The 17,773-nt window shown below is 36.5% G+C and overlaps 1 protein-coding gene across 2 annotated transcripts; it reads left to right on the top strand.

Annotated features, from left to right (window-relative positions):
- The first annotated feature begins 69 nt into the window (after positions 1–69).
- Positions 70–17,767, top strand: LOC127972188 (zinc finger protein DPF3-like). Of its 2 annotated transcripts, XM_052575532.1 has the most exons (7): positions 71–308; positions 9,476–9,636; positions 11,646–11,753; positions 13,912–14,045; positions 14,959–15,054; positions 15,299–15,371; positions 16,283–17,767. In XM_052575532.1, exons 1-7 carry the CDS (start codon positions 118–120, stop codon positions 16,375–16,377), a joined length of 858 nt encoding a protein of 285 aa, XP_052431492.1. In that variant the 5' UTR covers positions 71–117; the 3' UTR covers positions 16,378–17,767. The 2 variants fall into 2 exon arrangements, with proteins under 2 accessions (XP_052431490.1, XP_052431492.1); XM_052575530.1 differs by lacking the exon at positions 16,283–17,767 and having other exon boundaries at positions 70–308; positions 15,299–15,623.
- The last annotated feature ends 6 nt before the right edge of the window (positions 17,768–17,773 follow it).

The following is a 17,773-nucleotide window of genomic DNA, read 5'->3' as shown; positions in this document are numbered from 1 at the left end:
GACAGATGAATGTTATTTTATAAAAAAGACTACAAGAGGCTTTTATTCTGTTTCTGAATGTAAAACAACACATGCCGTTTCTCTTCAACTTACAAAGCAAGTAAAGATGTTGAAATAATGTTTATAATTTTGACAGCTCACAGAAGCCACGCCCAGATTCTGGTTCCTAGTATTGTATTGGCCAGACTGCCGGACACTGAGGTCCGTATTGGCTGTTTTTCTTTCACAAGAAAGAACTCAGAAGAGATTTGGAATATTAGGTTACAGTGTGGCAAAATGGCGACTGTCATTCAGAATCCGCTTAAAGCGTAAGTAATTCTAAACATTATTTTCGCTCGTTTTCGAAGATGTGCTGTATTCCGCATGATTTAGAGAGTGCGTTCAGATCGAGGCTCAAAATAGGACTGTATGCATCGTGCATTTTGTATGTCAGGGAATTATGTTCAAACAAATAACTGTTTAATCCACGTAGTTTCTCATTGTGTGGCTGTCAAATATATACATATGTAAATACATTAGAAGCGTGGTGTTCGGACATTCATTCTGCAAAATATGCAATATGTGTGTCTCAGCATTCAGCCTCTGATGGTCAGTGCTGGATGCTTTGAGAGTGTAACGTTACACACTCCGTTGTCTTCTTTGCAGGACATCTAGATAAAGCCTCGGCCATATATGATATCTGTCGGGATGAGCTTTCAAATGAGCGCACTGTATGTCACGATAAACAACTTATAACGTAAAATAGTCATTTTAAGATTATGTTGCAACGTGGTGATGTAAAGTTATTATATGTTTCGGTTGCATTATTGTTTTAAAAATTCCCATAAGATGACATCGAATAATTTCCCTGTTGTGGCCTATGTAGAACTGACAGACCCTGTCACACAGGCTACACACTGAGTTATTAGAAAGTGGCAAGAACGAGTAAAATTTAAAATATGTTAATTTCCCATAAGAATTAATAAGATAACTTTCTTTATCTCACATACAGCTTTCAGTTGTGTCTGACGTTAGTCTCTTCGTTTTTGTACACCCACGTGATAGTAAACATTACATCGGAAATTGTTTGGTATGAGATAGCAATACATTGATATTTGCGTCGTGTCTGGTGAATAAACGCCGTTTTATATGTGATGACATATTAAAGTAGTATAAAAACAGGCTAACAATCATGAAGTCAAGATTTAAATGATGAATAACAATGGAATTCACTGTCCTGTTCTCTGTTGTTTGTCTGTGGAAGTGCATGTGACAAATTCCAGGTTTCTATTACATTACATTTATTGAAGGCTTTAAGAAGAGGTCAGAAGGATTGGCCCTTATTACTGACATTTGTCAGTACCTTTTGGTTTTAACTAAGTAGTCCTGATGTATAGCTTTGTAGGAATTGGTTTTAAATATTTGATGGAGAAAGAAAGGATTTACTTCCTGTGTGGTGTCTGATAATAATACACCTTTACATTAACAAAGCAAATACATGTCACTTCTTGAATTTCACATATGCCTTTATCTTATGCTATTCCTACATCAAATAGTGAGTGGACAAAATGAGGAATATTTGCAGTTCTGCAGGCATTTAAAAGAAAAGAAAGAAAAAGTTAGGGTATCTATGTTTAAAAATGTTTAAAGATCAATAAATACTAATGGCATTTAATATATGTTATAGTTATGCAATACATAGTCATGTTTTAAAACCTTTAACATATATATGTGTGTGTGTATTGCATATATTGCATGGCATGAATAACTACATTATTTACAAAGTGTCTTTTGGTCCTGTCTTATCTTGCAAAGGAGTAAGCTAGGATTGCATCTGGTGCCTCCTCAAAAAATAAATAAATAAATAAACAAATAACACCCTTAGATTCATCCTAACTCATAGTTACTTTAGTGATTCGTCCCCATTCAAACTCAAGCTGATTTGTCGATGTAAGTGTGTACACTGAGGGGCATGCACCATCTATAAATGCTGTAGTGGAGCAGATTAGCAATATCCCAGGATCCTTCAGTACCCATCTGTTCTGATGACTAGCCGCAGAGATGTCAGTGGGCAGGAGACAGAGCCCCATCTGCTCCAGATCAGGGACATAAAGCACCCCTCCCATCCCACCAAAAAGACATCAGGGGGTCACTGGGGGCAGGAAAAGGAGCCGTGCTCACCTGTCTAAGCACACTTTTATGTTTTTTCCTTCTTCCCGGTGCTATTATTCGAAATACTTTGCTATAATACAGTAAGCATTTTCCCTTATTGTGTTACGGAGGAATCTGTGAATGTTGGATTTGGTTAACAAAGACTGTTACTTGTATAATTTGGCTGTATTTTCTTCCTCTGTAAATCTCATTATGTTGCCCAGGCAAATAATGTGTTTCTTGTCTGGTTGTTCGTTGTGAATGAGATTACTTCCCAGCGCTGTTAAATACAAGTGTTGTTTTCTACCAAGGAGCATTCGTATTCTAAACTATGTTCAACAGCATTTAGTCTATTCATTTATTAGTATCTGGAGAGCGGGGTAAGGTGGTCTGCATTCGTTTCGTCTCGTAGAAATCGAGGGGGCGTTGAGGTGGTGAATATGTGGGGTTAAGGTTAAGGCGCTTGCAGTAGCCTGCTCCCCTCCCCCCCATCTTCATCTGTCTGGATGCATTTCGTTTTCGCATTACAACTGCACTACAAACACCAGAGCCAGAGGTCTTTGTGTGTCCAGGAACAGGGGTTTGTGCTGGGATAGACTCCACTACTCCAAACCCTTTTCCTGTTTAGCATTTTTCTTCTTGTATATACCGAGTCTCTTTAAAAACATGTTTTTACTCAGCTGAAATAATAGGGCTTGCAAAAGAAAAGAAAAAAGAAAGAAATGGACATAAAATAATAAACTACAAAAACTGAAAGGAAAGCATATTTTACATGCCTCTTTTCATTCCATTCCATAATCCATCTGCAAACAGTCTAGACCTCTACATCACCTTTTTCTGTTCTTTTAAATAAAGACACTAAATATTTGCTAACAAGTCTGACAACTGCACACTGCAGGACTTCTTCAGGCTCTTCTGGCCTCTCTCTCTCTTGCTGAAGGCCCTTTCTTTATTGAGCGCTGAGGGGTTTCTCTCAGAATGTGAGTGATATCATGAAAGCACTGCAGTCTGATGAGGCTTTCTCACAGCCTAAATTTGCACTTCAAGACTGACTAAAGAGTTTCAGAGCAGAGCGGAATTAGGCATTGCATTTCCATTACAGTCATACTTTATTTTACAGGTTCAAAATAAATCATCAAATTAAAATTTCTGGGTGTAACTTACATGTGAATTACCATTAGAAAAGGCATCTCCTAAATAGTTTTATACTGTGGGTGATTATAAGCTTCAAGTTGGTTTAACTATATGAGTTGCCTTATGAATGGGGATAGAAGTTTATTAACACTGAAAACCAATATAATACACTACCATTAAATTTGTATGCGTGTCAAATAAATGCTGTTATTTTGAACTTTTTATTCATCAAAGAATTCTGAAAAAATGTTTCACATATGTTTCGACAGTGACAGTAATAAAACAAGTTTCTTGATCATCAAATCAGCATATCAGAATGATTTCTGAAAGATCGTGTGATACTGGAGTAATGACTGCTGAAAATCCACCTTTGAATCTCAGGAATAAATTAAAATAAAATTATATTAAATTAGAAAACAATTGTTCTAAATTGTAATAATATTTCACATAACTATTTCTTTCTGTATTCATTACAAAAATATTACAAAAATATTACTGACCAAACTTTTCAACAGTAAGCTATATTTTTCCAATATTATAGATGAGTTACAGATGAGTTACGATTAATTCAAAATCTCCAATGTCTGCTGATAATTGATATGGTCTTGATATATCATTGCAGTAAAAATAGTTTATTTGACGTGAAACATAAATGAAACCTGCAATTAATGATTCAAATTCAATGAAACTAAATTGTTAAATGGCTAAATTCTGTTGTAAAGGATCAATGTTTTTTGGTATGGCAAACGTAGCCCCAGTAATTAATGGTCAGTTGGATTAACAGGCATGTAATGAGTGAATGTAGTGAATGTGGTGCACTCAGTGGCCTGGATGTTCAGAGAGAGAGAGAAAGAGAGAGAGACTACAGCTTCTGTTTTCAGCCTCTTCATCTCCCCATAGACACAGAAAAGAGCCTGACTGTGATGGATCACTCTCTGTGTTCTCACTATACACCATGGAGGGCAAATCCCTCTTCATATCAGCACCTCCCTATCCTCGGTGCAGCATAGACTATTTTAAAATACCCATACAATCACACAAAATACGGTAAAGTGAGAGGTTTTGAAGAAGTTTAAAGATGACATATTTCTGTATCTGTAGCCAACAGAGCATTTCACGAAGGCAAATGGTTTTGAACAGAAAGCTCCGCCCCTAAATTAGCATCATAGGCTGAGCCAAATGTTGCTGTGTTTAACATAAAAAATGGAACACTTCTAGAAATCTGGACTCTTTGTAGTGAGGTTTGTGAATGAGTTGATTTGAACAAGCAAGCCATGGTGATTTAAAAAAAAAAAATCAGTTCTTGTTTATTTGCACTGATGAAAAGCTTCCTTAGGAAGTGCCTTGAGACAAGACGTCTCTGTGCTGGCCTGTTAACAAATGAAAGCTTAATCACATTTGGAGAGCCGGTTTACAAAGCACGTGTCTAATTGAAATGCAGTGCTGATTATCATGACAATATGCATATGTATTTGAAAACGAACAACAATTCTCTGTGCAATGCCTACCTAAGCCAATGATTATTCATGGACACCTGTCCTTAGAGAGAACATTGGGATTAAATCAAACTAAAGGGATCATTTGAATATGAAAGACATCTTCTACATACTTAAGAAGTGTGGCTATGTTCTTTTGAGACAATAAGTGAGACACCCCTGTTGTTCAAGTAATATGAATATAAACGCTGGCTGAGTTAAGGGGCCTCCAGCCTCTGAGTTCCACACAAAACTGTGAATGAGCCGCAGCTCTGCTCTGCTGAATAAAGAGTAGGTATTAATTTCCTAAGAGCAGCCCAGGCACAAAGCACATGGCTCAGTGCAGAAGGTTCATTTAGCAGTTTTCATAGAGGCTGAAATAGGCTGATCGAAAAACACTTGTTTACAAATGCATTTGAATTGGATGTGTGAAAAACTGAATAAATGCTCTACCTCTCAAAGAGAACCTATTCTGCTGCTTTTCAGTCAGCAGTTTTTCCTACAAACAGAAAATTATTTATATACTTTTTTTTCCTTCTAAACTGGTTATTTGGGTCTACCAATTTGGCACCATTTATTTTCCAGAAACATTATATAATAAATTTTATAATATATAGTTATAACAACAATCTTAATAATTTCATGCGGTTACACTTTATTTTAAGGTACAGTTCTCACTTTTAACCAGGACTGCTCCCTAATAGTCAGCTAACCTTTATTGTGCTTTTCCACTGCATGGTACAGTTCAGTACGGATCACTTTTGGGGGGCTTGGGTTTCGTTGTCTGTTGAGGAAGTACAGATGTTCCTCTCATTGATAGCTAAGGAGTGGATCCAATGAGAGCTTGATGGGACGATCTGGAATGAAATTGTTTTTCTGGAATCGCGGCAGTAACGTTAGAGGCAAATACGCAAATATAATGACATGTAAATAGTCCCGCCCACTCTTAAGCGGTACTAAAATGCAGTAGAAACGCAAACCGAGTTGTGCCATGCCAAGTCATGCCACGCAGTGGAAAACCACCATTAGTCGACTAGAAGAGACTTGGTTGACCAAAATTGTATTAGTTGCAGAAAAAAAAATCGCAATCGGTGCGGTCATGCAGTGGCTAGATTTTGTGGTAATGCAATACATCAAAACGCTCACCTAACATTCATCGACCTCAAATATTATCTTCTTATCTTCTGAAATATGTTAGTAGCAACTTTACATGGCCGCTCAATCTATTGTTTACCCTGGAAAATATATATATTTTTATATTCACTATAACATCAAAACATTGCGCTTTTGTAAAATAATGAAAGCAAACAGGATGCGCTTTCTGCCATTTCAGCCTCTTGGAACTTGCCCTCTGAGCGTGAAACTCTGTGTATACTCAAAGAAAAAAAAAAAAATTCTCAGATTAGATAATTTGTATGAAACTTGCATGCAGGTTGCATTCACTTCTGTGGAGATGATGATTCAGTTTCGCCAACTTCATCTCTTACACCGAAAACACAGAAAACACTAGTTTATCAATGGATTATTAAAATTTATTTAATAAAATCTTACTGTTTTTCCCTGACACATTCATCATCATTACTTTTACCAGTGTGCTGTTGCAAGCTTTATGGTTTATTAATAAATGTGTGATTAGTCAACTAATGCTTAAAATAAATGACTACTAGTCGACCAGTAAAATCTTTAGTCGAGCCCTAGTTTTAACCACAACTTTTTCCTCAATAAACTCCTTAATATGGCTTATTTATAGTTAGTAAGGTAGTTGTTATTGGGTTGGATTAAGGATGTAGAATAAGGTCATGTAGAATATGTGCTTTATAAGTACTAGTGAACAGCCAATATGTTAGTAATGTGCATGGTAATAAGAAACTAGTTAATAGTGAAAATATGTCCTTTACTAAAGTGTACCTTTTATACTTATTTGTACATATTTAATTTATAAATGTACTATTAAATATTAAATATACATAAAAAATAATAACAATAAATAACAAGACAACAAATACATGAATAGTTAATAATAATAATAATAATAAGACAATGTTTTATTTGTTTAGAATAATTATTATTGTCAAAACTCAGAAATATAATCATGATAATTTTCTTATGATAATTAATTTAATGTTAAATTTATCATATTGAGTATTACATATACAGAACTGAAAATACATAAAAAAAAAAAAAAATATATATATATATATATATATTTCTAATTTCTATTAAAATAATTAAAAAGAGTTTTGGTTTTTGATTTTGGATTTTGTTTATCAGACATGAATATATATAAATATAATATTTAATACATTTTATATTTATTTTTCCATTCAACGTACAATGTTGATGTTTTGCACTGGTCTACGTCTTTAGAACCTCAAAGAAGAATTGAAATCCATAATATCCTGTTATGACACCTAGCTTAATGTTTACACATTCCAGTGTCATACCAATCTAAAATTTTGGTGAGATTACATAGAATGAGAAACCCAGCTTTAACCTTTCACTTTCAAATTGAAAGGATTTTACTTGGCCAAAGTCACATTTCTGTTCCTGACCACACGTTATTATAACATGGATCATTTATAGTACTGTAGCTTCATGCTCTTGAGGGTTGTGTAAATCAAATACTGTGACAGATTTAATAAACATTCCTTCTATTCTCCTATGTCCACAACTAATCGACATTAAAAGAGTGAAGATCTTAACGACCTTCAAGAGGCTGTCTTTATCCGTGCCTCCAGGGATGTGGCAGAGAGAACACGTGTCTTCTAACACACCAGTTAAACTGTTTACATAACTGCTCCACTCTTTTGACCAGAGTCCTTGCATCGAGTGTAATATGGGAGTCCATGAACACATGGTTTGTTTATAGTAGAGGTTTTGTTTGGAGGAGGCTGTATGAAGCATGATGAAGTTCTCTCCTTAAGATGGTGTTGATTGACACCATCATCATCAGCCACTCATTGGTAAGCACTTGTCATCTCTAGGGGCTGTTATGGTTTTGTTTAAGGTGCTGAAAAGTAGTTGTAGATCGCCTCTGAGAGAGAACTTGAGTTGAGAGCCATCAGGTCAGTTTAGTACAGTGGAGCATGTTGATGATTATGGGGATAGCAGCTTTCGCGCAGGTCGTGGGCGCTCTAATGCGGGCCTCTGTCACTGCAACTTACATAATGACTTCTGCTGTCTCCAGCTGATAGCACAGGCATTTCATTTTACCGAAATAATGCTCACAGGAAGCAAAGGAAAAAGGGTGGAAAATAATGCTGGAGGAAGGAAGAAATGTAGATCTGGAGATTTTAAGGATGATGAAAATAATCAAGAATTCAACAGCTGATTTGGGAGAATACTGGTTTCAGTGTTTTTTTTTTTTTTTTTTTTTTTTTGGTAGAGACTGGAAATCATTTTAGTTTCTGTTTTGATTTCAAATATATTCTGGTTTCTTATTTTATGAATGATTTTAGTCATTTCAGAAAGAATGGATGATGTTTAGACAACATAACAATGAAATTCATATTTATTCCGTCTAGCAACTGTTATCTCACCTAAACACATACAGTACTTTGTATATATATACTATCAGTGTAGCATGTCACTTGTGACAAAAGAAAAAAAGTGACAAATGCTATCAATCATTTACTCACCCTAATGTCATTTTAAACCTGTATGACTTCCTTTATATTGTGGAACACACACACACACACACACACACACACACACACACACACACACACACACACACACAAGATATTGAAGAGTGTTTGGAACAGTTGAAACAGTGAAAGAAAATGGGGTCCATATGGGTGTTGAAATATAATGGTGTTGACTTCCTGTGATATCTTAAAAGTGTAATAAGGACTTTGTGTTAGTACTACACATATACAGTGTACTAATATTGTAAATAAGTAATTTAGAATTAGTATTTGAAATTTGGAAATAGGTTGATACTCCAACTAAGCAGGTGGGGGTATTGTAACACTGTTACCATCCATCACAGAAAACTAGTTTTTTTGGTATGCATTTGTATGTTTGGTTAAAAACTCTCTCTCTACCTCCATACACGCGTATTTTGAGTGTTATTCATTGCCCAAAACAAAAACAATTTCAAGATGAATTTCACTGACAGCATTTTTCCTCAGAATTTCTGTAGATATGGCAATAATATCGCTATTGTCAAATCATCTGTCCAGGATAATTGTGCAGTGGAAATCTGACATTGTGACAGCACTTGTCCAAAACAACAGTGAACCTCATTGGTAGCCGTATTATTTTAATGGGAATGGTTCTGAATAAAAACTGGTTTTCCATTCTCAAACCTACTTTTGGGAGTAGACCATGCTATCAAATGTTAGTTGTCTCATTTGTCTTTCTCAGACCTGCTTTTCATACCTGCCTGCTTTTTCTCTTCTGCTCCCTCTAAACACTGAGGCTCTTTGTGTCACCATGCTAAGTTGGAATACTCCTCTTTATCCAGCCCAGCATTCCTTACATATCTGTGTATCCTCTAGTCCGGAGAAGACTGATCTAATGGAAACAGGAGGCAGGTATGGGGAGAGAAGCCATGCAGGCTCTCTCAGGTCCAGTGTCTCTTCTGTCTTTCAATTTGGAAGTTGGAAGTTACATTTGGATACTATTAATTATTAGGTGAAGGTGGCACTGCTCAGAATCTCTCTTTAATGATTCACACCGGCGTGGTTTATGCTAAAGCAAGGCTTCCTCACCAAAAATTGTGTCTTCCTCAGGCTCGGGGACCAGTTCTACAGGGAGGCCATTGAGCACTGTCGCAGCTACAATGCCCGCTTGTGTGCGGAGCGCAGCGTACGCATGCCCTTCCTGGACTCTCAGACGGGCGTAGCTCAGAACAACTGCTACATCTGGATGGAGAAGCGGCACCGGGGGCCAGGTAGCACCTTCTGCATTTACCTTTCAAATAATATTAACAGCAAAAAGATTTGGGATGAAAAGTTGACTCAAAATGAAAATTCATTTTTTTTTACGTACCTTCATGTTGTTACAAACCTGTATGCTGATATTATTACTATTATTTTATTTTATCATTAAAGACAAATAAATATTTGTGAAGAATCTTTACTGTTCACTGTCTGTTAAGCTCCAAAAATGAATGAATGAATAAATATAATATAATATAATATAATAGAAAAAAAAAGCTCAATGGACAGGATTATCAAAATATTAGTTTCTATTGAGAACTTCTTATTTTATAAGGGGTTTTCGTTTTGTTTTTGGAGTTTAACAGCCAGTCAGTCAAATGAGATTGGGATGACATGATGGTGAGTAAATTATATTTTGGGTGAACTCTCCTTGGTGTGGTGTGCTAGCATATATTAGCAATATTTTACTTATATTGCATATGTGTTCAAGTGCATTAAAGGAACTACAGAAGGAGTTTGTTGGGCGCTGTCATCTCAAGACTCATCCTAATCAAATGTTTAAAGTTGGTAGACTGCATCATGTCCAGTTATTCTACAGTTTTTTTTCTCACCACAGCCATTTGGCAAAGTTGGACTTTGGCACTTTACATTCCGATTTTAAAATCCACTTAAAATGCAGCTCTCTAAAGATAAAGACTGATGAATTTCATTTTAAAGCAGATGGTACAGAGAGTGCAATCAAACTTTGTGTTGACGAGTGTTTATACAGCATACCAGTGTTTAGGAAATTGCACGTTTGTAACATGTTAAACAATGCAGTGCAATATTTAATGTAATGAGGCAGAAGTATGTCTCTAGTCTTTCCACAGCATTCCTTCCCTTATTATCTGACCAAAACAGCCAATATCTAGACATACAGCTGCCAAAGGGAACAATATGCATGCCGAGAACCGGACAAAAATAGAGTCAGCGCCTCGCAGCTAAAAGCTCCTTAGCCACACCCTACACTTTGTGGTAGACCAGTGTTTATTGGATGTTTTTTATTCTGGGTTTCTCTCTCTCTCTCTCTCTCTCTCTCTCTCTCTCTCTCTCACACTTCTGATTCCTCTGTTTTACCATTAGAGACTGGAATAGATGAATAACTGCGACCATGTGCCTCACAGATCTATGTAACTGCACAGATTATGCGTAATGAGCCAATCAGAGAGAATGACCCTGTGAAAACCAGCATTTTTATTAAAGATGTTTTACTCAAGTTCTTGTGTTTAACGCTCTATCCAGATAAGACTGGTTTTGTGTTTCTCAGAGTGATGCCTCTAAGTGAAAATGTACATTTACATAGACTGTCCTTCAAAAATTTGGGGTCAGTTAAGATTAAGAAATTAATACTTTTATTCAGTAAGGATACATGAAATTGATCAAAAGTGACAGTGAAGACATTTTTAATTTCACAAAACATTACTATTTCAATAGTAAGTTCTGTTCTTTTGAACTTACTATTGATCAAACAATCAGAAAAAAATATTAAACAGCACAACTGTTTTCCACATTGATATAAAAATGTCTCTTGAGCACTAAAAATTATATTTATTTATTTATCAAATGATTATCTGGAGTACTGACTATTAAAACTTAAGACTTGCCATCACATAAATAAATTACATTTTAAAATGTTAAAATGGAAAACAGTACTTATAAGTTGTAATAATATTTCATAATATTTCTGTTTTTACTGTTTATATATATAAAAAAATGCAACCTTGTTGAGCATAAGAGACTTCTTTTTAAAATGTTTCTTTTTTAATCATTTTCTTTGACCTAAGAGCACCTGTCATCTCATAACATCCACATCCAGACAATAGATTCTAATCCTAACTGGTATTTGAAATCACAAATATCCTCCATTATTAAGTCAACCTAAACATTGTTTACAAAAAGAATCCCATCCCAATAGTGTTTATATGAAGAATGTGTGTAAGAGCCTATTCAAACCATGCTAGTACTGTCTGTTTGATTGCAGGGTTGGCAGCAGGTCAGATGTACACCTACCCAGCACGTTGCTGGAGAAAGAAGAGGCGACTTCACCCACCACTTGACCCCCAGCTTCGCCTTTGTGAACTCCGACTCGGTGAGTGGCTAATTGTGTGATTTCTCTCAAGCTTACATATTGGTTTTGAATTCTTTTTTGCTGCACTTTTCTCTCCTTCCTTGCTTCTTTGCTCTGAGGTCATTCAGAGGCTGTAGAACTGGCCCATCTGGGTCTCATTATCCTTCTCTGTGTCCGTGTGTGCCCTGACCGGGCCCCTTTAATCATTTGGCCATGCAGCTTTAGAATGTAAGTCTTGGAGACTGATTGGGGGTCTACAGAAGGGCTGGAAGAACTTGATAAAGGCACATAAAGGCCTGTCTGTGTCAACAAGAAAGCCCCTCTATTATTTTCTTAGCTGTCCCTGGAAATACAATAGCAGCAAAGCAATATAAGAACCCTTGACCTTCACTTGGAGCTCAGCCAGCATGAGTTCAGCAGAAAAACAGTGAATAAAACTGATTCAGGCCTGAAATAGAGTGTGATTGCTTTCCAATAATGTAGATATCAGAAGACCCTCCAAAGCACTCCTCAAATCACATGACTGCTCTCCTGAGCCATTCAGACATTTTGGCATGGTGAATATTTAAGATCCACTGTAGTCTACTCTAAGGTATAGTTCATCCACAAATTAAGGTTTTGTCATTATTTACTCAATCTCATGTCGTTAAGTTTCTATATGACTCTCTTTCTTCTGTGTCCTTCTAAAATTTTGAAGAATTTACACTCAACATTTAAATGTTTGGGGTCGCTAAGATATTTTCATGTTTTTGAAAGTCTCTTATGCTCCCAGAGGATAAGTGCAAACATGAAGATTAGTAAATAATGGCAGAATTTTCATTTTTGAGTGAGCTATCCCTCTAAGTTATGTGCTTTCCGGAGTCCTGGAATTGTAATATTTACACTATAGCGAGGCATAATTCTGGTCGGTTACAGCAGGACATCGTTCTTGCGCTTCCTGTCTGAAATGTGTTTGTGTTGTACATTTCTGGGTGCTCAGCCACTGTAAACAGCTTTGGTGTCCAATATCCCATCCAAGTCTGGTTCATACCGACAAGCAAGCAAGCTTAATTCCAATGTTCATCTCCATGTGCTGTCGTTTTCTCCACAGCAGATGTGGCATGTAGAACAGCCTCTAATTCAAAAAAACTGATTCAGTCAGGCTATTTTGCCTGCTATATAATCACGCCACTGTGACAACACCAAATAGCTGCATCTCAGTGAACTGCTATATTCATTATGCTCTGCGCTTGCCATATGAAACGGACTCCTCAGCGTGATCTTGCTAAATTCTTCATTAAAGCAGTACATAGTCTTTCCAGTCAGTGTGTGCCTTTTCAGTGCCAATGTTGTGATTTAATGGCATGCATAAATATTGCAGTGCTGTATTATATTGCGATGATTAAGACCTTATGATTTGTGTCTATAGACATCAACCTCTCTTAGCCTCTTGTTTTAATGAGAGACGGGGGATGGGCGGCTGCAATCAGCCCCTGACTGGCACTCTGCGCTATTTTCAGCTCCTCTCCCAGGGGAAGAGTGTGTCTCGGCTCAATCAGACACAAAGAGAATAAAGACAAGGACAGAGATTCATAAAAACATTCTCAATCATGTACACACATTACGGAGTAGGAACATCAGAAACCAAAGCTTCTTGGGACACTTTAACTCCACTGAAGCAGATTATAGATCAGAAAACAATTCAAATGTTGTGACAGACCTAAGGGTGTGTTTCAACCCACTCCTTAGTTTACTAGTAAGTGCACTACTCAGAGAGTCAGCCATTCCTAACCTGTCATTGTCATTGCACTGAAACGTTCATACCCTACCCAGAATGCACTGTAACAACCGGTGAACATCAGATGTTTACTCAGAAATGATCATGTCTTCTTAAATCTAAATTCTTTCTTTAATTTTGCATTCCTCATGTGCACTAAAGGGGAAAAACCTAAGCCAGTAAAGGTTGATACAGTAATTAGGGATATTAAATATATATATAAAGATAAAGATCCCCCCAAAATACTATTTTATTTTGTTTTATTTATACTACTATTCAATTGTTACCATTCAGTCTGAAGCTGTTCTTTTGCACAACCCATTCGTCTGTTTTCAGTGACGATGTTAACAGTTTATGGAGGAGAGGTTCAAGGAAGCCGTTTACCTGACATTCTCATTTTCTCCCTCTTTCTTTCTTGTTTAGAGGCAGAGCTGATGGCCAAGAGAGAAGCCCCGGCGACGGAGGCCACGGCCCTGGAAGCACTGTTACGAGGTGATGGGATCTTGGACAAGAGGAACAATAACTCCAAAGAGGAAGAGACACTACTGGAAATCCAGGTAACATATTGACAGTCCTTTCTAAGGGATTTCATTGGTTTATATGTGCATGATAATATATTAAGAGTCAGTGTCAGACTTAAAGAGTGGTTTCAGTTGTTGGGTCACGAACCACAAATAGGTTGTAGTTTCGTCCTGAAAGATTCACAGACAGCCAGGAAAAAAAAACACAATAATATACAAAAAAACAACAGCAACAGAGATGCTTTGCAAAGGATTTAGGTGATGGCACAGAGCATTATAAGATGCAATCTACCATCAATCAGCGATATCTACCTTTCACTGTTGGTGTAAAGCCCAATCCATCATCTGAGACCCCATCCTCCCCAGCCGCAAGCTGTTTTGTTTCCTACCTTCTGGCAAACAATACCGCACTATTAAGGAGCACTAGACTCGATAAAACTCAAACTGCAGCATGCTTTCTACACGATGCGCTTCACATTATATCTTCACAATATCACACAAGCAAGAGATATTGTACCCAAATATCATTAAAGAAAATGCACGACTGCGAGGAAAATCCTGATTTCATACAACAGTTGAATAGAAGTTAATATTAAGTTAGATTACATTTTAAACCTAATTGTGCCCGATACAGTGTCTGTTTATGCTTCCCAGTGAAGGCACAGGAGAAGCAACACACAGTAGATGCTGTTTCATTCCTGAATGAATCAGCGTCTTTGAATGATTCAGTTGAATGAATGATTCAGTGGCCCACTCATAAAAACAATCAGCTTTTAGTGTTTCCTGTGCTATTTCTTTGCTACAAAAAACAGTGTTTTAAGGACCCCATTGACCATATATGGCAACGAAGATCTCCACTCTTTCTGTATGTGGACTGTTGTCTTTTCTTGTGCAGTGCATTGATCATCGTCATCTAATCGCTTAGCCCAACTTTCTTCCTCCTCTGCAGAGGGTGCTTGAGGCAGATGAAAATGGTGATGGTTTCCATGACGATGAAGATTTTGAAGTGGACACACCGAAGAGGAAGCATCGAAACAAAGGCAGGGTGAGTGATGAGCATGACTCAAAGTCTGCGGATGGTGTGAAGGAAAAAAGGCAAGCGAGAGCAAGAAAAAGAGACAGCCAAGACAAGGCAGACTGACACCAGAAAGGGAAATAAAGCATGAAAAATAAATACCTTGTTGATCTCTCTGAGTTATGGTGTGTGCAGAGACTAAGAAAAGATGAACGAGAAATGATCTAAACAAGAGAAAGTAATATCATGTAATTTTATGTTATTTGTTGATCAGGGTCGAGGCTCTGCACGCAGGCGAACAGAGGCAGTGGCCAACGACGATCAGGATAAACCCTACGTGTGTGACAGTAAGGGTCAATTTCATAATTTCATATGCAACCTTTGTGCCTTCAATTCTAAGCAACTTGATGTAGATATATCATTTTGTATACGTTTGAACTGCAAGAGAAAAACTAATTAGGAAATTTGTAAACTGTAACCTAATTTGGCATTATGTATTTGAGTCCAAAAGTCTGAGACGACATCGAAAATCATTTTCAAAATTTATTTTCTTTAAATAAAGTTTTACACCTGATAATAAAGAAACTTTTAAAATTCAGAAAAAAATACTGTATATATATATATATATATATATATATATATATATATATATATATATATATACACATATACGTATATATATATATATATATATATATATATACATATACATATATATATATGTACATATATACGTATATATAAATATATATATATATATATATATATATATATATATATATATATATATATATATATATATATATTTACAATTAATTAATTAATCAATTAAGCAAGTTTATGGCATTCTTTAAGATTTTTTATGCAGACAATATCATTTGTATTTAATTATTTTAAACAAGGTCTCAGTTTTTTGGACCCCAATGAATATTAATGATTTTTTTTCACTTCATACAGCTGTCAGATAAAATAATGTTAATCATCTCTGACTTCTGTTTTAATCATGGGATTTGATCTATTTTGACACTGTTTGTTTGGCTGTCCTATTTTGGCGTCCTAAAAACGTCTTTCATTTTATCATATGGTACCTGCCTGTGTTTCTGATCTTGGCATGGTGGCATTTTATAATAACAAAAGCATGTGACAACCCGAGGAGATACTACAGCTACTTTGGGTTCCAGAGGCCTCTCTGAATGTAACTTACTTCCTGTATTTTGTTTTCTGTCTCCTCTTTTGCTTTGTGTCTCCTCTGTTTCAGACAGATACAAACAAAAGCATAACTCAAAAACCGCTGACTCAGGTATTCAGCCATGTTGCCATCTTCCTCTTGCTCGGACATGTGAGCTATGCTAATGACAAGGCTAAACAGTTAATGCTCATGTCGGGGAGAGATTATTAGCATAAATCTACTGGTTCAGTCTTTTCTCTGTTGCTGCTATTGATATTTCACGCTGCTTGCCAAAGCTCTCATGCATGGCTATCAACACTGCTGCTAAAATACCAGAGCTTGAACATGTAGCCTTTTCATTGCTACATCTAGATTGCAGACCCTCTTCTAGGTCAAATCTGCTGCAATGCTGGAATGATTGACTCTGGATGTGCAGTTTGCTGAAATGAAATGCATGTAGTCGCTTCCCTTTTCCATACTATATGTTCTGCCTGTACACAGCTGTACGATTCAGCAGTCCATACAAAAATAAGATCTGTTACATCAAATACTAGCTGCCTAAAGGTGCACTAAGTACATTTTCCACAGAAATTAATACCATTAATATGATTTGAATGATGAAATATGATTCATGATTCATTTATTTATCTCATGAGATAGACATATCACTGACCAATAAAATCGGTTTTATTTATTTATTTATTTATGTTCACAATCTCACAAACCTTATATATGTTCACAATCTCACTTTAGCATACTTTTTAATCAGTGTTAATTTCGTTGACGAAGACTATGACGAAAAATATTCGTCAACTAACCTTTTTCACGGACGAAAACTAAATAAAAACTAAATAAAAAGTCAGATATGATGACGAAAAACGTGACGAAATATAACTGACACTTTAGTCAACGAATAAAAAGGAGACGAAAATATATGGGAGGGACGAATGGAGAAGAGATCCAATCAGAGCGAATCTTTGAGGGTAGGTTGATCTATGCAGAAGCAGCCGAGCCATTTTAAAAAGCCGCGGCAAATGCAAGCGCAACAGCTAAACAAAGCAGCAGTTACACAGAAAAGAGAACAAAGATGAGTTTGCAGAAATTCGCACAGTTTCGAGGACGTTTTCATAACAGTTAAGTTGTTTACACAGGGAACTACACTGCGACCTTTTGAAATGCCATTGCGACCCAAATTTTCATGGGGTCGTAAATGTATCAGTGATTATTTTTTAACCTACTTATGTGTAATGCTATGTTTTAATATGAGCATTTATTAAAACAGAAATGTGTATTTTAAGAATACGTTTTATAACGTGCTCCGAGCATTCAACACATCAAGTTGGCTTCAGCCCCGCGATGCAGTAACGCTGAACTGAGCAGCTGGTGACTCGCGCAACACTGAACCAAGCTCTCTTTCAGGACGTTTGCGTCCTACTGCACCTGAACGAACAAATACAAATCGCATTTTAAATAAACATAAGAAAAAGAGCGAAAAGTGAAAGAGCTCAATTCAGCAGCGCGGTGTTCTGGTGTTCAGGGAGCAAGCAGAGACGCGTCTCAAAGTCTTCTTGCTTTTGTACC

The sequence above is a fragment of the Carassius gibelio genome, chromosome B15 (genome assembly GCF_023724105.1).
Source record: "Carassius gibelio isolate Cgi1373 ecotype wild population from Czech Republic chromosome B15, carGib1.2-hapl.c, whole genome shotgun sequence".
In the NCBI taxonomy this organism is placed as follows: Eukaryota; Metazoa; Chordata; class Actinopteri; order Cypriniformes; family Cyprinidae; genus Carassius; species Carassius gibelio.
This window is presented reverse-complemented; position numbering and strand designations above follow the sequence as displayed.